General features: G+C 43.4%; 1 protein-coding gene and 1 long non-coding RNA gene across 8 annotated transcripts in view; one reads left to right on the top strand and one right to left on the bottom strand.

Annotated features, from left to right (window-relative positions):
• The window catches only part of Akap7 (A-kinase anchoring protein 7), a 133,853-nt gene that overhangs the window by 29,516 nt on the left and 81,818 nt on the right, over positions 1-22,519 (bottom strand). For 6 of the 7 annotated variants that reach the window (XM_085689451.2, XM_085689435.2, XM_085689445.2 and 3 more), the window contains exon 7: positions 21,734-21,881. In XM_085689451.2, coding sequence (XP_085545577.2) covers positions 21,734-21,881 — 148 coding nt within the window. Of the gene's footprint in view, positions 1-1,805; positions 2,212-21,733; positions 21,882-22,519 lie in introns of those variants that run through there. The other variant, XM_048425260.3, reaches the window with a different exon arrangement.
• On the top strand, positions 2,494-12,008 carry LOC146895848 (uncharacterized). The gene is made up of 3 exons (XR_015001809.2): positions 2,494-2,667; positions 7,994-8,214; positions 11,656-12,008. It is a non-coding gene; the product is annotated as an uncharacterized LOC146895848 (long non-coding RNA).

Genomic DNA, 22,519 nt, shown 5'->3' with positions numbered 1-22,519 from the left:
ATTATTGACAGCATAGCCACGCCCAACATGGTTTCTCTTTAGACCACTCTGTAGAAATTAAATACAGCTTCAGAAGCTGGTCTACAATACACACGCATTGTGCATGAGATGTGTAAATGAGTGTGGAGGGAAAAAACAATGAAGTCAAGACAAAAACCAAAGACAGGAAGGAGAAAGAATGATGTGGAAGGATATGCAAGACCAGGGGTCAGCTTGGGTGAGAGTGGAGAGGAAGTAGGGCATGAACGTTCTTCAGACACAGAGTGCTATTTCCATTTTCCTTTAGGAAGGCTGGAACTTGAGAAAGGGAACCCAAAAAGCATTAAAGAGAACTTCTTATAAATCAGTTTTAGAAGTACTGTGTCTAAAAACACAAAACCACGCCAGCAGTTCCGGATAAGAACAGCAAGAGATACACACTCACTACACTGAGATCAAGAAGACTGCTCACAGACAGAAGCAAAAGCAAATCCATGCAGGCGGAAAGCCCACACAAAAGAACAGGAGGCACAGAGTGAGGATCAGACAGGAACTCCTGTCCTTGTATCTGTCCACACCAAGGCTTTTTAGGCAGGAATGGCCTCCAGAAAGTGACTGCATGCGTTCAGATCTCCAGAACAACAGATAAGCCATTCTGACACACTGGAAAGTGTCCAACCGTCCAGTCAGTGCTTGTGCTGACTCTTAGAAAGTGACTCGTGTGTCTTGGGTTATAAAAGCAGGTCTGTCACACTGCACGTAAGTAAATTCAGAGACATTTATTGGCCCTTGTTAAAAGCTGAATGCTCCAAAGTCTCTCAACGCTTATTCCAAAGTCCTCCCCCAAGGATTTCCTAGGAAAACTGACTGGACTCCCATGGGAATAACGGGCATGGAATGTCTACGAACTTCTTAAACCTGCCCTTGCTTGGTTTTCTAAGGAACGAAAGGCAGGAAACACAAACCAGATGGGGATCTTCAGAATAGCTGAGCTAGATAGGAAATTCTGTGAACCTACTTGAGATTCACACTGGTGTGACAGATAGACGCTGCAAATTCAGAGGTATGACTGGAAAGACTTCATTGGAAGGGAAATAAAATTCCCTATTTCGGGTAAGTAGCAAAAGACAGCTCGTTCACACTAATTCTAAAGCCAGCAGCCTACACACAAGCTAGAATGTAAGTGAATGCATGCAAGCCTTGGCGGGGGGGGGTCTTCAGATGTGCACACCACTACCTGAATTCCTCATGGGCCAGAAGCAGATAGAGAATCTATCTGACATTTGCTAAAATGTATTATAATACAATATTTAGCATATTTTTTCACCCAGATTTTGGCGAGGGCAAAGCAGCACCACTCCTTTGATGTGGCTTCCCTGTTACACCTGAACCCTCCAGCAAGAACAAAGCAAAGGACACGTGAAAGTATCTGCAAATGTCCAGTCCTCGTCATTTTGGAACCAACAGCACCCCGGCATGCTATGACTGAATGTTGCTCCCAAAGCTCGCTAGTTTCAGCCCCCAGGAAGGGGCTCTGACTTGTATAATGTACGAACCGAATGCAGTGATTTAAAGAAACTCAAAACTAAACTCTGGCTAGATAGTGCCTTGAAACAGGGCTATACGAGTATCAGCAGAGGACAATCAGGAATGAGTTTCCAGTGTTAGCTTATCACTGTACTTTCACAACTGCATTATACACACATTTGAGAACCATAGCTCATTTTCCTGCTGATTCCCACGGGGAAAGCCCAAAGCTAACCCTAAGGCTACCTCCACATTATAGGCGAGCACCGCGGCTTCAGCCAGGCGTAAGCGGTACTTACAGATTTTGCCCTCCTCTCTGGCGAAGGGGAAGCAGCAAAGCTGGCCCATGGCCCCGGCTTTCCTGGAGGGCACCCCACCGGAAGGCTGCGGCTAATCCGCGTCTGTTTGGCCGCAGCCTGCAGCTGGAGCTCGGGAGTGCTGAGTGAGAGCCGGCGCTCAGCACCTCCGCGGAGAGAAAAGGAAGGGAACTCAGCCTTGCAAAAAGGCTCCTCCTCCTGGCCCTCCAGCTCCAGCGACTGCTCTGGGACGCACTGGCGAGCGAAGTGGCCATATGCTCGCCTAATTTTCCCACTACCCAGAGATGAGGACACATGTGGAAGCCAGGTTGTCAGCATGTGTCTTTAAAAAGGTAAAGAAGAAAGACCGGGTCCTTATTCACATAGATCAATACAGCAATTACACATGTAATTCAACCGGGATTTAAGAAAAAAACTAAACCATCGTTTCTGTCTGCTATTTAAAGAGGAAGAGCTTTCTTTAATGCCCAAGAGACTTCTGTTTGTCGTCTGTATACACAGAAACCCAGCACAGCAGAACACTGGAAATTCCACTTGTCTCAAGTACCATTAAATACCTAACAAACTGTATAAACAATAGAGATGGGTGGGGGAGGTGGGAATCAACTGTTATTTGCACTTAACACGTATCTTTAAAGTTCCATATCTGTTTGTCGAAACACTCCTTTATTCTCCTACTAAAGCACCAGTCAATATGAATGAAATTTGAAATTGTAGCCCAGAAAATAACCACAAATCTTGATGTACAACTGAGAAACAGATCCGGGACAAATAAGGACATCATTCTGAAAAACCACAAGGTGACTGTCAAATCCAAGGGCAGCAAAACTCCTAATTTCAAAAGGTATGATATCATTTGAGATTTATAAGGCAATAGTAGACTTCTTGTAGCTATCTTAAAGCTGTTGTCTCCTTCTGGGTGGCTGTTGTCTCCTTCAGGGTGTGGCCATGTGTGTTAACAGGGTAGGAATGGAAGACTCTCAGTGCCAGGGTCTCTGGGCAGCTTCTTCCTTGGCTCCTACATGACCTGGCTAGGCATACACATCAATCTGCCGACCTTCCAAGGAGAGGGAAACATGGTGGAAATTCCCAGTGGATCTGAACACAACACAACTACCTTCATAGCCACGCAAACCAGGAGAGTGTACAGTTTAGAAACATAAATTCATTAATCGTAAAAATTCTAGGTGTTGCATTTTTCCAAAAAAAAAAAAAAAAGCAGCTGACCTGCAGTAGAATACAATTTCAACAGACTTCTCTCAAAGGCACTTGTGACTGAACCTATAGCCATGGGCGTGCTAGCTTGTGTAGTTTACATGCCACTATGCTACATCCCGAGTCACCACCCCCATAAGAGAGACAGGCAGGCCTCGAACACACTTTGTAGGCCAGGCAACACTTGTTATCCCCCTGCTTCAGCCACTCTAGCAGCTGTAGCTGGGACTGGAGGTGTGAGTGGCGACATATATATTAGAATTCTGATACTTAAGGGTTTCGCAAGCATCTTGAGAACACTTTAGCATGTATCAAGTGATGTAAGCTATTTCCGTGGCTCGTGGGGTACATTAATAAGTACTTCAGTTTCTCAAGATTCTAAACACTGTAATGGTATTATAATAAAAACAAACATTATTTGACAAAGTGAAATTCCCACATCTGTCTACATAGCTAAAACTAATATTTTCCTTTTGGGGGTATTTTTAACTGTAAATAGAATGCTTTGTGTGTACTCTAAGGGAGTACTCTGTAGATTATATAATGAACACGGCCATTGTTTAAGTCAAATTTCATTGTCAGAACCAGGTTGTGACTGCACAGCTTATCAGTCCATTTGCACTATTCCACTAGTTCCTTTCAAATTCACCAATACATGAGGCTAAAACTTTAAACCACAAAATAAGATTTTGTTGTGTGACTATATAATACTTATAAAATAATAGTATATATGAACCTCTTAAGACTAGCAAGCAAATAATGTGAGTTCTAGGGATATGAACTCATGTCCTCATGTCGAGTGGCAAGTACTTTACCAACTGACCTGACATGACCTTTAGAATTATAAAACTGTAAGTCAGGTGTTCACAACTATGGAAGATTAACCTGTGAGAATCTGAATATCTTCACTGGTCAGTTCATTATCAAGTTCTAAAACGTCCCTGCAGAGTAGAAAGTACTTGGGAATAAGGAAGGAGAAAACAGAATGTCTGTATCTATGTACACCTCATATATCTTAGCCCTGCCTACACCTCTGGCAGCTTTCCGCCCTGCCAGTATGCCAGGTTGAGCCATATCTCCAAATAAAAGGCCCCTGACTCACAGTATCCAGTGGGGGACAGTCTTGTGATGGATGTTATCAGCTCAACCTTTTTAAGGACCCCCACAGCTGATGCTTCCAAAAACACAAATTATGCATAAAGTATAAAAATGTGTCCATAGCTAAGTGTCAGTATTCATAAGGATATTCTAAGGAGGCCTATATAAGGAGGGTTTCTCCAAATACACCCAGCATAGGCTACGGTGGCATAGGCCTGTGATCCCATACTTCAGAGGCAGAGGCAAAAGGATCTTGAAATTAAATTAAATCTAAGCAACATAGGTGGACCCCATCTTAAATAAACAGAAAGCTGAACTGGTAACAAAAAAGGCATCAAACCACAATGAAAAGGTAGAAAACAATGGAGAAATTGAAAGCAGGAATTTAAAGATCTAACCTTCACTGGTACTACTACATGGCAGGCACTTGTAAAGTCCTTTGTAAAATATTTTACTCATCCATTTAACCCTCAAATAAGCTCTGGGAAGCAAGAGCTAACACACTTTCCAACTTAAGCTCAAAATGGTAAGTCAGGGTAAAATCTGAGGGTGTTTAGAGTGGGACATGATTTCAATTTGTCTGGCTCTTAATCAAAATGTATGAAATTACACTGCATAAAACTGGTCTTCACGGTAGCACACTTAAAATCTTAACTTCGTTCCATAAGTTTTGCCACCAAATGTCTTTATTAGCCCTGCTAGCATGATATAATCCCATTTCTAGATAAAGGGCTTAACAACAGATCCGTTTGGAGACAAAGTCTAGAAATGTTGCCTCCTACTCATGGGAAGACGATTCAGTCAAGAGCAAGAAGATCCCAGAAAGGTGCTGACCTGCAGGAGAAACAGCCACCTATGCCATTCATGAGCCACCTCACTGTGCTTTATGAAGGAATGACATATTCACGTTAGCAAAATATGGAGATGCACTAAGACCAGAAGATTTGTAAAAGGTTAACCTCCTACTGAGGAGGCTGAAGACCAGTCTGAACTATAAGGTGAAGGCCATCTTAAAATATAAAGCTGGAAAAGGTTGACCTCAATGAGGAGACATATCTGGCACATAGAGCACAGGATGGCTGGCAAAATCTCAAAGCCTTAACTTTTCCTGCTTGCTTTCTCGGAGCCTGGCTTGGGCAAACAAATGACAGTTAGGACACTTGATAGCTGCTGTACTGTTTTGCATTGTTCTTATAACTGTTAAAATGGCAGGAATAAAATCAAAACATGGGTGGTGGCAACTGCCTCATCTACATGTAATCTGAAGTACTGGGTCCAGTTATTATCTCTAATAGAAAAATATAATGCCTAACTATGAAGAAACTATTCTCTGCATCAGTAGTTGACCATGTTTTCTATCAACAATTAATTATGTGTGTGTGTGTGTGTGTGTGTGTGTGTGTGTGTGTGTGTGAGAGAGAGAGAGAGAGGGGGGGGAGAGAGAGAGAGAGATTGGATTTCAGGGCAAGGAAAAGTTCTTCTTAAAATAAAGAGGAAGATGTTTCTGTAAGATTCTGACCCTAAAGCCAGAGTCATTGGTGAGCACATGCAATTTCAGCATTCAGGAGGTTGAGGGTGAAGGGCTGCAAGTTCCAGGCCAGCCTGGGCTACATAGAGGGACCCTGTTTCATAAAACCAAACTTTAATTAATAATATGATTATTATTATTTATTATTCTCGGCCTTTTGCTAATCCATTGGTTAAAGGGAATGTGAGTTTAATAACTTACGGAAACATGTAAAAAAGAAAGTAAGAAATGTCTTTTATTCAAAATAGTGGTGAGAAAAAAGATTAATTAGACCACAAAGCATAAAGAGAAAGAAGGCCTGCTTTATCCATTCAAATTCTGAGAAAACAAAAGCAGAGCCTTAAGAAACATGCATGCCTTTTAAACAAGGGACACTTCAGGAAGATTGCATGACACAGCAGGTAGCAAGCAAGGAAACCATTAAGAAAAAATTGCCAGTTTCGATGGAAATGTAAGTCAGGAGGCTTAGAGGGCTGGGCAATGGTTCAGTTAGCAAAGTGCTTGCTATGCAAGCAAGAGACCTGAGGTCAGATCCCTAGTGTCATGTAAGAGCCGAGCATGGTGGCATGTGCCTGCAATCCCAGTGTGGCAAGGCAGAGAAAAGCATGTCCCTGGGGCTCACCGCCAGTCAGTCTGGCCAAATTGGTAAGCTGTAGATCAGTGGCAGACCTTGCCTCAAAAAATGAGGATGACATCCTACCTTGACCTCTAGTCTACACTCAAACACAGACACACACATACACACATGTGCCCATGTACCTGCACACACACATGTATATACATAAACAAGTACACACATACATAAATGCTTAATAATTTATTAAAATAAATCACAAACACTAAGATCCCAAAAGATAAGTTATTGGGCCTGAAGAATATTGGGTAACCTATATTCAATATTGTATTTTATTTCTTTGTTTTTGTTTGTTTAGAGACAGGATCACTAGGCCAGGCCTGCCTCCAACTAGCTACAGAGCTAATCACGATGCTGAGCTTTTGATCCTCCTGCCTCCACCTCCCTAGGGCTTTGATCTCAGGCACACGCCATGACTTTTGGTTTATATGGTGCTAGAAATGAAACTCAAGGCTTGTTCATGCTAGGCAAGCACTCTACCAACTGAACTACATCCAGAGCTTGATTTCTCTAAGTTCATGGGAAAAAAAAAACCTCACAAGGAACATTTGTCTGTTGCCCAGACCGAAAAGATGCTGCTTCTGCATCTTTGCAGTCATTTTGACACCAAACACAGGTTCTGAATCGACATCACTGGAAACTGATATGTAAACACTGTCCTCCTCTGAATCTGTCTATAACGGAACAGAAAGACTCCAAATGCTCCAGGAGCTTCTTGGTGTGGGAGGTCCTTCTGCCTACGTGCTGTGCCTATGGCAGCGAAGAACAGAACTAGGCAGGGAAAGCGAGGCTGAATGCTGGGAGGAAGAAGGGTGGAAAGAGAGAGACACCATGGATCCACCACTGGAGACAGACATGCTAAAACTTAGCTGGTAGGCCATAATCTCGTGGTAATACACAGATAAATGGAGATGGGTTAAATTAAGATGTGGGAGTTAGCCCATAAGAAGCTAGAGCTAATGTGCCAAGCAGTTAATTAATACAGTTTCTGTGTGGTTATTTCGGGTCTAAGCTAGCTGGGCAGCTGGGAACCAAACAAGCGAATTCCTTACTACAGCTCCTTTCAGTGTCTCTGTACAGGTCTGACTGATGCTGATGTCTGGGACTCACTGTCTCATCATCACTCCCATGGGTCTGATCCAGCACCCCCCGCCTCTCTGCAGCACTCTCCTTCTCAAAAGCTAAAAGAGATAGAAATGTGTAGCAGCAATTACCATCCACTGTGTAATTTTAGCAGTAATCGGAAAGGGATTTTTTTTCTGTGAAGCACAGGGAAGGAAAATAGAACATACCATGCAAAACATATGTGCATTATGTGAAGGGAGAGAAGCAGAAAACTAAGGCTATAAAATAAATCCCTTTATTTGGCTTTTGGTTTGTGCTTTTGAAACAAAGTCTCAATCTGTACTGCAGGCCAGCCTTACACTCACAGCAATTCTCCTGCCTTCATCTACCAAGTGACTGGATTGTAGGGACGAGCCACCACAGCCAGCTCATTCTTTACCAATCAATCCACAACAGGTTTCCAAATCTCAGCTAATGAAGTTCCGCATGGCATCAATTTTCAAATGTCTCCTCCGTGGTTACCGGCAGTCTGTTCTTTTCTGCAAGTGATGCCCAACTTTAGCCAACACCTGTGGTCAAAGCCTTTTTCTTTGTTGAGAAATAAATTACATGGGGAAATTTACTTCCCAGGTCAGTGGACGGACAGCACGGAGCAGTAGAGTAAGGAGGCAGAAGGCGACTGACAACCACAGCAGGCCTGCGACACTCGGCATTTCCAGCACGCCAGTCAACAGCGCAACACACTGAACGCATTCTATGTGCTAATGTGAGGGGCACAAAGGCACTCAGGGTGAAATCAACTTTGAAACCAAGAAGCTCAACCAGGGCAAGTGAGAAAGCCAGGTCCAAAGGTAGGTGAGTCCTACACTTTCAGCCATAGACCTAGAAGAGCAACGGGAAACCCAGAATTCCCAAGGGACGAAGCCTGCCCAGCAGTGATTGAACAAAGCGCAGTACCAGTCATCTACAAATACTGTCCAGTCATGCTGCCTGCAGTCTGTCCTTTGCCAGTCTTAACAATGCAATTGTAAGATATGTTAGTTACTCAAAGGCAGGCTAAATGGCTGGGTGTTAAAACTTTCTTTAAAAAGAAAGAAAAAGCATCAAGTATACTCAATCTGTAGGCTAGTACTTATTCTTAGACAAGGCCCAAGAAGTTGTTCCCTTGCTTAGTTCCCATTAACTTCATTACAGCCACCTCCACTTTAAACTGTAACTGTCTGCCTGACTTCCCACTAGGAAGGTGACTTGAGAACACAGCTCCCGTTGGCCCATCTTTGATATTCAATACACAACGTAATGCCTGGCACACAACATGTTCCAATTTATCTGCTTAATAAGCTGAATGATAAGTTATAACAATCCAAACCAGACTGAAGATGTTCTAAATTGAAGGAGTCTTTATATACACAGGAGTTTGCAGTGTTTCAACTGCCTACAGGGAGCTATGAATGAACCATTAATGCAGGCAGAATCACTGAGTGCAGAACAGAGTCTACTAGTGTGGCAACCAAAGCCATTCACTCCCTACCGTCGTGCCTCGCCCCACTCCTGCTTTAAGGATAGCAATACAAGAAAAAAGACTGGAAACTGGATTTTCACCCGGAGCTGGAGAATGAGAATTTTATTCCCCTAGCATTTAATGAGACATGCAGTAGTGGCCGAAGTCTAGCTGGAACAAAAACTGCAGTTTTGCCCAGAACAGTTGAAGCTTAGATTCTCATCATAGAAGAAACGTGATAGGGTGATTCAGACCTCAGTTTAAACACCAATGGTGCTCTCTCCCATCGGAAAAGATGATCAGCAAAGACATGTTGCAAATCCCTCAGAGCACTGTTTCAGTGCCCTGACCCTCCTCTCAGCATCTGATGCCATCCCTGCTGCGTGTCCTCCCAATAGAGATTAAGAAGGAGCCAGGCTTCCTTTTTCTCTTCCTAACCCTTTACTCAGGTCCTCTCTGGGCTTAGGAAAGCTACACACACTTGTCACAATGCAGCAGCCATAAGCACCAGTTAGCAAGCACAGGTGCTAACAACATCTCTATGACCTTACAGGAGACTTGGGAGGTCACACTACTCTCCTAATCCTATAGATGGTTTGGAGTCCGTAAGCAATGTGCATAAATCTGTGTTTTGTAGAACAAGGTCTGAGTCTCAAAACCCTCACTGTGTTCTCCCCTCTGCACTTCACTGGCTCCCTAGCTGTCTCTCTGCTCTTAGGTTCTATCACACCTCACTGAGGTGGAAGAGGACTAGTTTAGCTTTGCAACTATGTCTCCTGTGATTTCATCCCATCGTTAGATTATTTTCAACAATATATAAATTTGTCAACTATATCACTGATAAAATTATGTGTGTATACACACATGGATCATGATGGTTAACCATCAATGTACTCTGGGTATCTCTGACGGGTGATTCCAGAGGAGGATCAACTGAGAAAGGAAGACCCACCCTGAAAGAGTACCATCCCATAGGCTAGGGGTCTTGATGGAATGAAAGGGGAAGAAAGGAGGCTTAGGGAGACGGTGTTCTTGTAAAGTTCTGGCTACACAAACATAAAGACCTGAATTTGATCCCCAGCCCCCATGTAAAGAAGCAGGGTGCAGTAGCACACAACTGTAATCGCAGCAGTGAGGAGACAGAAACAGGAAGATTCCTGTGGCTTTTTGGCCAGTTGATCTAGTTGAATCTGCAAATCAGGGTTTAGCAAAAGACTGTCTCAAAATATTGAGTGAGCAACTGCAGAAGACCCTAACATCAGCCTTTGGCCTCTGTGTGCATGCACGTGTATATGCATGCACACACCAGAAAATTAGTTGTTTGGATTTTCCTTAGAAGAAAAATAGAAAGCCAGACTTTCTCTGTTTCTTGGCTGTCGGGATGTGAGCAAACCATTTCACAATCTACTGCCACAGCTGCCACGCCTGCCACCCTGCCTTCCCAGCCAGGGAGATATATACGTCCTCACACTGTGGTCCAAACTAAATCCTTCCCCACACGGCTTCTCGCTAGGCATTTAGTTCGAGCAGTGAGAAAGGTAACTAATGCATACACGCAGCATCGAACACTGCACAGAAACCCTTACGTGCATCTTTGCTCCTGAAATGCAGGATGATCATGAACCAATCTAAGTGAGCTCAGGAATAATGCACGTCTTTAAAAAGGTGCTCTGTTATTAGAAAACTAAGAATATGTTTGCAGTAAGCAATTCACTATGACAACATCGTCTTTTTAATACCGGATGTTGGAAACTATATGGTAAGCATTTAGAAAGTATTAACAAACAGTAGTTAGGATAGTAAAAATTTTATTCATAGGCACCATGGTGATACGATGGGCTAGCTCGCACTAACTGGTGGCAATACTAATTTTCTATATTCTCTTTATATTTTTAAATATTTTTACAGTTTCACATATGTATGTCTTACATGCAGACTCCTTCCCCTCCTCCCCACAAATCTCTCTCTGGCACTCATGTCTATTTGTTTCATTTTCTGACCCAAGTTTAGCCAGGACCATCCATGTGCCTGTGGGGTTGGTGCCTCCACCAGAGCCTAGTCGGCTCAGCATAGGGTAGTAGGGCGTACAACTATAGACGGCCATTTCCCCTGTCCAGAGTCTATGGAAAGCCAAGAGTGTGGAGGCAAAGAGTAGAGCCCTGTGAGCTCCTCCCTGCCTTCTTTGAGTGAGTGTTGCTAAGGCTCATTTCGTGTGGGCTCCATGCAGGTTACTACAATCAATGTGAGTTAACGATTACATTGATTTTGCCAAGTCTAAGGGATGCTCTTTTGCACCCCCTCAGCTTATCTCCTGGTACTTATATAATTCCCTGTTTTGTTTTTTATTAGTCCTTCTTTGACAATTTCATGCATTGATTGTATTTTGATTACACTTACCAACTACGCCCACCCCTTTCCAAAGTCACCCAAATTGCGTCCTCGCTGTTTTGTTTTTAAGTCCGCCAAGTCCAGTTTGTGCTGCCCATATGCCCTTGGACACACAGCCATCCAACAGAGTGGTCAGCATACCCGTGACCACACAAAGAAAACTTACTCCCCTCGACCAAAATGCTATTCACATAGCTTAATTTTTTTTTAACTAGGGCTTCAATATTTAACTGTTTGAAAACATACTTAAAATAGAAGACTCTACAAATAACTCACAAGGTAATTTATTACTGTATCCTTCCAGTTACGGTGCTTACTTTGTCAGAAGAGAATTCCCACTTAGCACTGGCTTTTTAATATAGGCCTCCCAAGATACCCAATAAACTATAAGGTTTGACTCCAGATAACAGATGAATGGATTTTCAGAAGAGCCTGGACCACAGCTGCCACTTGGAGCCAGCATCCAGATTAACACCTGACACACCAGCAAAAATACCAGGAGCCTCACCAGGATTAATCTTCTCAGTCTCTTCTCTTGAACCTTTGTCTTACTTGTACAAATAAAAAGAATTGAACCAAGAGTTCCAACTTTCAGATGCTTTTCATCTGGATGTGGGGCATTTAGCAATGGAATCTCGAATTTTCTCTTCTTAGAAAACATGATTCAGCTGGGTGGAGGTGGTGCACACACACTCAGGGGGCAGAAGCAGGCAGATCTCTGTGAGTTTGAGGCCAGCTTGATCTACAAGAGCTAGTTCCAGGACAGGCTCCAAAGCTACAGAAAGACCTTGTCTCAAACTCCGCCCCCCAAGGAAAGTGAAAAAGAAAGGAAGGAAGAAAGAAAGAAAACATATTTCATCAAAAAGTATATGAGGACAACTGGGCTATAAAAAGGAATGGTAGTGTTTAACGTGTCAAACGACTGGCTTTTTCAACAACATTGTACTTGCTAAAAATACGGTGATGCGAGTCCCAGCCAAGCCAGGAGAGTCTTGGGTTCCTTCTTTTATCACAGCACAATAGTAATAGATCCTTCTCTTTCATTTGCACAATATACCATGCAGATGCTAAATTATATGGTCAATCAATTTGTGTTACAAAAGAAATAACTAACTTGTATTGTCATTAAACTATTTGATAAATCTTAAAGAAAATGTCCAGTTAACTAAAGTTATCAAGCAAAAAATGGACTACCGTTTCCTTATACAACAAACTCTTCTCTCTTCTAACATGCTTAAGATGGGGTCATCTTATTCAGTCTAAGAAGATGTAGAATGCTCTTAGCCACTGCCCTATCGGCCTCTGTAAAAATCACAAAACAGACATTCTTAGACTACAGACTATAAATCTCACAAAATACTTATCTCCTAGAAATTGGTCTCTGAGAGTATGCTGTATTTTGCAGGTGTGACATTTTTACCTCAGAGCTTTCAGATGGGAATTAAATGAAGAAGAGAAAAAGGTGCTGTGGGATTCCCCTCTAAATGCTGTGAATATGTTTTATTACCATTGGTTAATAAAGAAGCTGCTTTGGCCTATGGCAGGGCAGAATAGAGCTAGGCAGGAAGACCAAACAGATACAGGGAGGAAAAAAAAGGCAGAGTCGAGGAGACACCAGAAGCCGCTGGAGGAGTAAGACACCACAGCATTACCAGTAAAATTACTAGAAATGGGTTAATTTATATGTAGAGCTGGTCAGTAAGAAGCCTGAGCCATCAGTCAAGCAATTATAATTAATATTAAGCCTTCGAATGATTATTTCTAAGCAGCTGCAGGGACTGGCAGACAGGAGAAAAAACAGGCCAGCTGGACCAGACAAAAAAAAAAGGAATCCAGCTACAAAAAAAAGACAAAAAAACCAAAGTTGTTTATATTCTGATATAGAGTAACAAATAGCCATTAAAATTAGTTTATTTATGCTGGAAATATTGACCAAAATTCTGACAGTTGTCTGACTATTACAGTCTTCATGGCTTTTAGACCCATGCATTGCTGCAGGGCCTTTAAAATGCTTTGCCCTGAGGAGTCTTGGGCAATAGAAGATGTTTGACAGTCCTCCTTCCAAAGAGCTTTTATACAGGGTTGTATGTATAAATATTTACAGGATCCAGACAGTCCTGAAGAGCACTTCATGTTGTACCCAAACCTGACAAGTGATTTCTTCAAGTTGTGCCTCAATGGACTTCTCTGCCGTGCCATTCAGACCCTCGCTCTGCCTTGGTCCTCCAGAGGATCTTTGCTCCCTGTGTGAGCAGCTGGTCATCTGAGAATACTGATCTGCTGAGTTTGGACACCTTCTAGGTTTCAACACAACTTCATCAACACCCACACCCAACTTGCTAGAAAGGCTCTAAGTGTGGACTGGCAAGGGGCAGGGTAAAGTCTGTTCTGTATCTTGATGGTGATGGTCCTTTCGCAGGGAATCTACAGGTAATACCCTCTCAACTGCATTCCTAGAATGTGTGGGCTTCACATTACACACCAAGAAATGCAGTTTTCTAAGATATAGATGATGTGATAGATAAAAACAAACTGGGGAAACATCTCATTATCATATGCTACCATCTCAACCTTGTGTATGATTTCCTGTAATAAAAATTGGGGGAATCTATTAAATTTTAGGATACCAGCAAGCTCATGGCAATACAGGTGATTTTTCCAATATTCTTCTTATACTGGAAGACGAGTGTGCCGCAGCATGACATCCGCAAAGTCAGGAGAGGAGTGGGATCCGGGGATGGAACTCAGGACATCAGGCGTGGCAGCAAGCACCCTGACTCGCTGAGTCATCTCGCCAGAGCTAGTATCCCAAATTTTGCATCAAAGTCTGAGTTTTATCATCCATAGCAAGTAATGCCAATTGTTGTACACGCTGTGACAAGTCTGCTTCTTTATTTTCAAGAAAGCATCTGTCAATACCACAGATGTCAATACCATAGAACAGTTTGTCAACTGTTCAAAAGACACACTTGGTAGGAAAATGGCTTCTGCAGACTGTAACATCCACAACCACTCACAAAATTCTCTTCAAGCCAATCTGACTCAATACTCATCAGAAATGCTTCCTGGGAACTTGCGATTTTTGTTCCATTAAGTATTAAAGAGACAAAGATTAAGATGAAGTATTAATTTTTAACTACTCAGCAAGAGTATTCTTATATGAACATGCCTTTTTAAAAACAACTGGACTTGGGGTGGCTGGACAGATGTTTCAGGGGATAAAAGTTCTTCCTCGGCAAGCATGAGAACCTGAATTCAGACGGCCAACACTGACATGAAAGGTTGGGCCTGAGTGAGTATGAATATAACTCAGTGCTGTGGGCAGAGATGGGCAGGTCCTGAAAGGCTTGAAGCCTGGCCAACGCAGTGAGCTTCTGGCTCAGTGAGACCTGCCTCGAGGTAACACGGCAAGGAACAGCAGAGGATGCTGGGTGCCCTGCCCTGGTCTCTGCATGCATGTGTATGTGCTAGAACATTCAGTGCATGTACCACACACTTGCATCTTACACACAGACATGGACATACACACACACACAGAGAGAGAGAGAGAGAGAGAGAGAGAGAGAGAGAGAGAGAGAGAGAGAGAGAGAGAGAGATTTTCAAAAATGAATAAATTTGGGGCTGGAGAGATGGCTCAGAGGTTAAGAGCATTGCCTGCTCTTCCAAAGGTCCTGAGTTCAAGTCCCAGCAACCACATGGCGGCTCACAACCATCTGTAATGGGGTCTGGTGCTCTCTTCTGGCCTGCAGACATACACACAGACAGAATATTGTATACATAATAAAAAAATAAATATTTCTTTAAAAGAATGGATTTTAAAGTGTTTTTAACTACAGCTATCCCCGTTTCTCCTATCACTGTACTCTTACCCACCACAACTTTAGCATAACCAGTGTAACTGTTGACCCAGTGAGAAGGAGAAACGGTGCCTTACATTTTTATAAAAAATAACTTTGCTTTCAAGGACACCTTTAAAGTATCTAAGAGACCAACTGTGAAGAGCTGGTAAACCAAAAATATTTTTTAAAGAATTTAAAACCCACAAAGGTATTTAGCCTGGCAAGTTATTAAAACAGTGACTCATCCATAAGATAAACACAATGAAGTGTATTTTGTTCTGCAGAAAGAAAATGAAGAGAGAGTCCGCTAAGGTAGTATCTATCAAGGAATTCTTCTCCCCACTGAGTAGACCGTCAGCGGGCATATGGATATGAGTCATACAAACACTGACAAGCTAAACATGCTAAATGTGTTGTTTATCAAACAACGGTCTAGCCTCAAGGATTCTAGAACGCTTCCATAGTTTTCCTCTTTTTTTTCACCTAATGGGGCTAAACAAAACCCACTGATACTCTTCCTCTCCTCCTTCCTGAAGTACAAACCAGTGGTGAGTCACACTGGCAGCATGACAGGCTTTTTTTTTATTTGAAGAATTATTTTTATAATTTTTTAAGATTATTTGCAGGGTGGGGTGGGCGGTGCGGGGAGGGGAGAGGAGGGGAGAAGAGGGAGAGCGCAGACCAAAGAGGGCTATAAATCCCCTGAAAGGGAACTGGAGTTATCCACAGTCGCAAGCCCCATGGGTATGGGAACTGAACTCAGGTCTGGAAGAACAGCAAATGCTCTTAACTGCTGAGCCATCTCTCCACCCCTGGCAGTACACCTTTCGAGAAGGAGCGCACTCTGTAACTGGACACAAGCCCAACAGGGCAGTTCCTATCACCAGGGTTCTATCCTGGCCCCCAAGAGGAGGACATCAAGTCGGAGCGAAGGGTCCTCAGTCAGAAAGGTCCAACTCCACATGCAAAACAAAAGCCCTTCCCTTTAGCTGAACCTTCTCCTGGTTCAAGTACTAGAAAAGCCCAGGTAGAGCACAGCCAGCCCTTCAGACAAACAGGAGCCAGGTTACTAACAGTAACTGTAAACCGTTACTAGCAGTGAACAACCAGGTCACCCGGAGGAGATTCTCAACCAGCAACATCTCTGCATTAATTCACTGACTCACATAGAATCCTAGGCGTTCAAGCCTACAGTCTGGACCTGGTACCCAACCAGACTCAACACACGATGTTCTACCCTGCTTTACAATGATGGTTCAACTCCAAGTCTCAACTTAACAATGGAGCAAAAGCAATAGGCACTCGGCAGGAAATATACTTTATATCTGAATTTTTCCCTTCCTGGGCTAGCAATGTGCAGTATGACTTGTCTCCAGACACTAGGTGGAGCTGCAGCTGTCTGTAGGTCACATGATCATAAGCACAAACAATCATCACCCTACACACACTGCTAGGTGGCCAGTTCCTTTTGGATACACACATTTAATACATTATATGAGACACTCAAAATTTTATTAGTAGATCTCAACTCTTGGGAGCGGAAGGTAGGAGGATCAGAAGTTCAGGGTCATCTTAGCTATTTAGTGACTTCAGAGACTGTCTCAAACTGGGTGGGATGAGAGGCTGGACAGACAGCTCAGTCGGTAAAGTGCCTGCTGAACGGAGTAAGCCTGAGAACCTAAACTCAGTCACCAGAGCCCACATATAAATCTGGTGAATAGTTAAAAGCAAAAATTAGTCTCTCCAACGAGTCTCAGTGGGTAAGACAGCCGTCCTTCAGGATCTCATATTACTTTGCTTATATACTTTGGTTTCTGATTGTGCATGTGTGTGTGTGAGGGGCGGGGTTTCTTGGGGGGTTGTTTGCTTGTTTTTAAAGAAAGAGGGAAACAAGAAAGGGCATGGAATTGGGTGGATAAGAAGTTGCAAAGGGGCTGGGAGAGTTGAGGAAAGGGGAAAGTGTGATCAAAATATATTATATAAAAAAGACTTTTAAAAAATTTAAGGTTAAAAACATCTCTGGGGAGACAGTCAGGCTGATCCCTAGGTTTGCTGGCCAGCCAGCTCAGCCTACTCATTGAGTTCTAGGTCAGTAACAAAGCCCTGTCTGAAATGAAGGTGACCTACTCTTGAAAATGATAGTCAAGGTTGGCCTATGACCTTCACACAAACACACAGACACACACAAGCCTTTGGGTTGGATGATTTTACCCAATTACAGGTTAACCTGCATGCCAAGGGAGTCCAGCCTAAGCTGTGATGGTCATTAGATTATGTCTATAAATGCATTTTCCACTTCCAATATTTTCAGCTCACCATGAGTTTATCAGGCTGCAACCCCATCACAAAATGAGAGGCATCTGCATGACTTGGAGTACTAAACTCAATGTACTCTCCCTCAACTATTTTCTCCGTTCTCTGCAGAATCCATTCACCGCCTCAGCATGGATAGTCCTACCCATCCACTCACCGACTAGCTCAGACATGGAAGCCCAGAAAGTTCCAAGCCTACAGCATCAGCGATACTGACCTGTTGGTGTCACTCAGGTGTCTCCCACCAGCGCTCTCCTCCGACTGCTCTCAAAGTCCCCTTACTCCACCAGCCAACCCTTTCGCTCAGTGTCACGCCGCCCCGCCACACCAAAGCCCCTGCTGTCAGGTGCAGGCTCTCTTTCTCTACTCTTTTTCCTCTCCATTTCTAGGAAGTTGTCTTAGCTGCCAGTGACACTGTATCATTCTTCAGGGCTGGGTCTTATTCTTCTTTCTATTTATTATTCTTGGTGACATACAAGAGAAGAGTAAACACACTGTACTAGTTCACCAAATTAGTGTTTAATAAATTATTAAGCAAAAAAATGTGGAGCCACCCCAAAATTATTGTTTCTATCTCTGCTTAGAGACTTCAAACATAAACACACTGTCTAGAAATAAAACTTCTGGACCTTTCCAGTTTCGCCACTGCTACCCATAAAGTATGTCTGGTAGGAAAAGTAAACTAGCCTTTGAAAGCCCTAAACAGCTCACCGGTCTTACAAAGGGGTCAAGTTGCCTTCCCTAAGGAAATGTAAATGCAGCACTCACCCTTGCTGCCTGAACACTATTAACACACCCAACTCACAGCAAGTGCCCACACAGCCCTAGGGTTCGTGGGCTGAATTTCATTCCTGCCTACATGAGAAAAACTGAGTTTCTTACTTTTTCCTCGATTTAAATTTTAGCTAGTAACTTGCAAGGCGCTCAATGATAAACAGGCATATTATCATGCAAAGCGGTATTTATGAGACAACTACAATGTATCTTCTCTAACATTGGAGAGCACTGCTGCACGCGAAGGAGCCTGCGAAAGCAAGCTGTCAATCTCCTGTGAACTATGGATGGGACAGAGTGCAGACCGTTCTTCCCACAGAAAGGCCTTCTAGAAAGAATCTCATAAACTATGCTAAGTGAAGACACGTAAAAACAAAGACATATAGGAAATGGTCTGACATGCCCACACGCTATCTCTGTAAAAGAAGACAAAGACCTTGGCTCTTTTCACGTGACCAGAGATGGTAAGACACAGCACCAGGTGTATTCCTTACTGGACATGCATTTGCTTAAGTGAACTAGAAAAGTCACCTCATGTTTGCTTGCATTAATGATAAAAATAAAAAGTGCTTTGTTTGCACTGCTCTCAAGTTCAAATGCTTAGCCCTCCACAGATCTTTCACATTTCCTTCCATCCTGGAGACCGAGCCTCACTGGCCTGGGCCGGACAGTAACACATCTGTTCAAATTCCTGTAACATTTACTCCCTGGGAAGGTACAGAGAAGAGGAAAAAGAAACGGCCTGTGGTGGCGGTGGTGGTGGCGGTGGTAGCGATGCACAGTGGACAAGATGAACATCCAGACACACTCCAGGGCCTCGCAGGGAGTGGGGGAGTTGAGTAGATTTGTGGGAGAGGAGAACGAGCACAGAGATAAAAGTCACTGGGCCTGCCTGCTGCTCCCTGCAGGAAGCGGCAGCACTCTGAAGGACACCAGAACAATGCAGCCTCATTCGAAGAGGTAACAAGAGAGCAGAAATCTAAAGTTTTTAATACAAAACGCCCCAACATTGACAAGTGTTTCAGCTGCTTTTGTCTGGATGAGAAGGACGGCACGGGAGGAGGAAAGCTTGCTTTAGCTTACAGTTGGGGCTACAGTCTGTCCACAGCGAGACAGCAGTTTGGGCGGGACTGTGGGAATGGGAGGGAGCCTGTTCACATTCTTACAATTCAGGAAACAGAGAGCCTCAAATTCCACCCCTGGTAACCTACCTTCTCTAGCTAAGTCCCACCTCCTAAAGGCTGCATAGTCTCCCCAGACAGTGCCATCAGCAGGGGATGAAGTGTTCAAACACACACACACACCTCTGAGAGATATTTTATATTCAAATCATAACAACAATTGGTTCAAATTATGAAGCAAACAAAAACTCTTTGCCAATCAAATATAGCATGAAGGGCTTGCCAATGTGTGATTTCTAGCATATATCGTACCAAGCTGGAGGATATTCAAATGATCTGTAAAGCAATAAAATATTCCTAAAACCAAATCCCTGCTTCACAACTTTTAGTCACCAGGTTTCCGTGTTAATCTCCTTCATCTGAATAAAGGCATGAGGATAAAGGCTCAGGTGTAAGCTGGGAAGAGGCTGACGGTGCTCAGTGTACAAGAATGAGAACCCGAGTCTCAATCTGCAGCACCCACGGGAAAACCAGGCATGGTGGAGAGTGATTGCAGCTCCAGCGGGAAAGGCAAACCCGGGGGATCGTCAGAGCCCACACAACAGTCGCTCTAGCCAATCAGTGAGCTCCAGTTTCAGTGAGAAACCCTGCCTCAAGAGTAAGGTGGAGAGCAACAGAGGAAGAAACCCAGCCCTGATGTCAGGCCTCCATGCATGCACATACTCAAAGGAAATGGAAAAAAAAAAAAAAAAACCTCATTTTTATTAGACTCAATTATAATAAACGACATTAGAGACAGGTATCGTTTTAAAATTCATGCTGGCATCACTAAAGGTGATGGAAAAATTAAAGTGTTTGTAATAAGCAAAGAACACTTTAAGGCAGGGCGGTGGTGGCGCATGCCTTTAATCCCAGCACAAAGGAGGCAAAGGCAGGTGGATCTCATTGAGTTCAAGGCCAGCCTGATCTAACATGAGTTCCAGGACAGCCAGAGCTGTTACACAGAGAAACCCTGTCTCACAAGCAAAAATAAATAAATACATACATACATACACACATACAAGAATTCAAAATTTGTTGAGACAGAATGAAACAGTTACTCTGCATCAGGAGATGATGGGCTGGGCTATGTGGGGAAGGCTGGATGAACATTCGCTACTGCAGGAGAACTGGGTGAACAGTCAACCAAAGACCAGGAAAGCAGAAACCTGCTGGAGAGAGTTGAAGTAGGGCTGGTGAAACAGCGCCCCCTACTGGCAACTGAGCTGATGCACACGATTAGTTTTATAATGCAAATCTCACAGGATCTTCAGTAAAATCTACATCTAATTTTTCTTAATGGAGCAGGGAAGGGAATGAAGCGCTGTTCCCCCATTCGAGACTGGTCTACCATTTACACAGGAGACTGGAAGCACCGGACAAAATCCACACAACGCCAAAGGATCTGCATTTCCACTGTGGGCAAGCGTCTGGACCTCAACAAAACCTGACAGACGCATGAAAATCCTCCCCAAAACAGGACTGAAGAGTTTCAGAATACAGAACTCAAACTACATCTGAACCTGCTGCTCCAGATGATGTTCGGTACGTAAATGATGACTCCCCTAAAGATCTGTAATGAGGATTTCCAAATAAAATCACCTCTTGAACATTGTTTAAATCTTTCAAAAAGCTTCAGTACATAAGGATTCTTTCAGGATGTAGGTAGGTCCAATGCAGGTTTCTTTTCCCCTGAACTGATGTGGAGAGAAACTACTTTGGCTGAAGAACTTGAAATATTTACAAACATTTGTCTTCTCGCTTCCACGCTACTCTAAAAGCACGTAAATCAGGCTGTCTTCAAGTTCAGCTCTTTGCAACGCTGTCTCACTGGGAACAGTACATTTAGGTCCAACAGCGCAGGCTCCTGTGAAATGCACCCCCTCCAGAAGGTGGGAGACGGCCTGACGGTTAAGATGACAGCATGCACGCGCGAGCGGAGCTACCTGGGCGTGGACCTCTGTTTTCTCTCCAAGCATGTTTTCTTTACGGAAGGACCAAAGTCTTGAACAGCACAGGACACCCACACTTTGCCTTCCTGTAGTGAAGCTGCCAGCGTCGGGTCACTACCCATGACGGTAGCCAGATACACTCTGGCGAGCAGTGTGGCCATGTGGCTCTCCCTAAAGAAAGTGCTTTCCTTGTCTTCATAAAATAAAATTAAACTGGAACAAATTTTCAGCCAACATTTCAAGACCTCATTATGATCAGGTTTAAGGCATAGAAGTATAGAAGCTGAGAAAAGGCAACTCTCTACACATTTTCTACTGTGCCACTATAGTAAACAGGAAAAACACAGAACTCTGGAAAACAAATAACCTGAAATATTTATTTTAAAAAGTGACATTAAGAAATCAAAACTAAAGATGTTAATGATGTTTTCAATGGCACTTACCAACCACAATGGAAGCCTCACAGTGGTAATAACCATTACTTTGCTTTTTCTTCAGCATGGAGCAGAGATCTACCCGATACAGAATTTCTTCTCCAAATCTGTGGTTGACGAATTGTTCATACAATTCGGGCTCTATTTTTTTCACTCCCTTGAAATGACAAAACAAAATCACATCAATCAATCATATCACTGGGGCAGCCAGTTCATATTTCTATCAGTCTCTCAGAACCCGAGATTACATTTTGGATTCAGCACTGCCCTCTGGCACCTGAAAATAGATGCCGCAGAATTTCTGACAAGTTGTTTTTAAAGTCTCCACGCCTGGGATGGGATGATTTAGAGCCATCAATTAAGAGTGTAATTGGATGTGGCAGCACTTGGGACCTCACACATCTTTAAGTTTCAGAACTAAGAACGTGTATGATGATTCGGTCCCCAGAGCGATCGTCTGCAAGGACAGGGGTGTGAGTGAATGGTTTTAGAATGATGTGTGTCTTGGAATTTCTGGTGAGGACGAGGCTCTAATAACGCTAACTCGTATTACTTAAGCGCTTACATAAAAACCACCTGACAACAAACCTGATTTGAGCTGGGACAGTGAAGCCAGCAGCTTTTCTGCATCTTCCTCCACTGCCTTTCCTTGTCAAAACAGCAGAGGCAGCTGGATGCTGAACTGTAGCGAGGGGCTCTGGGAACTACCGTAGTCTCCCAGCAGGAAATAAGAGCCCCTCCCCATCATTATGCAGTGTCTGAGACCTCAGCCTGACTCCCAAGACAGTCTACGAG

Source organism: Myodes glareolus, chromosome 1, assembly GCF_982192425.1.
Source record: "Myodes glareolus chromosome 1, mMyoGla1.1, whole genome shotgun sequence".
NCBI lineage: Eukaryota > Metazoa > Chordata > Mammalia > Rodentia > Cricetidae > Myodes > Myodes glareolus.
Note: the sequence above shows the minus strand (reverse complement) of the source record. Positions and strands in the feature narration are given on the sequence as shown.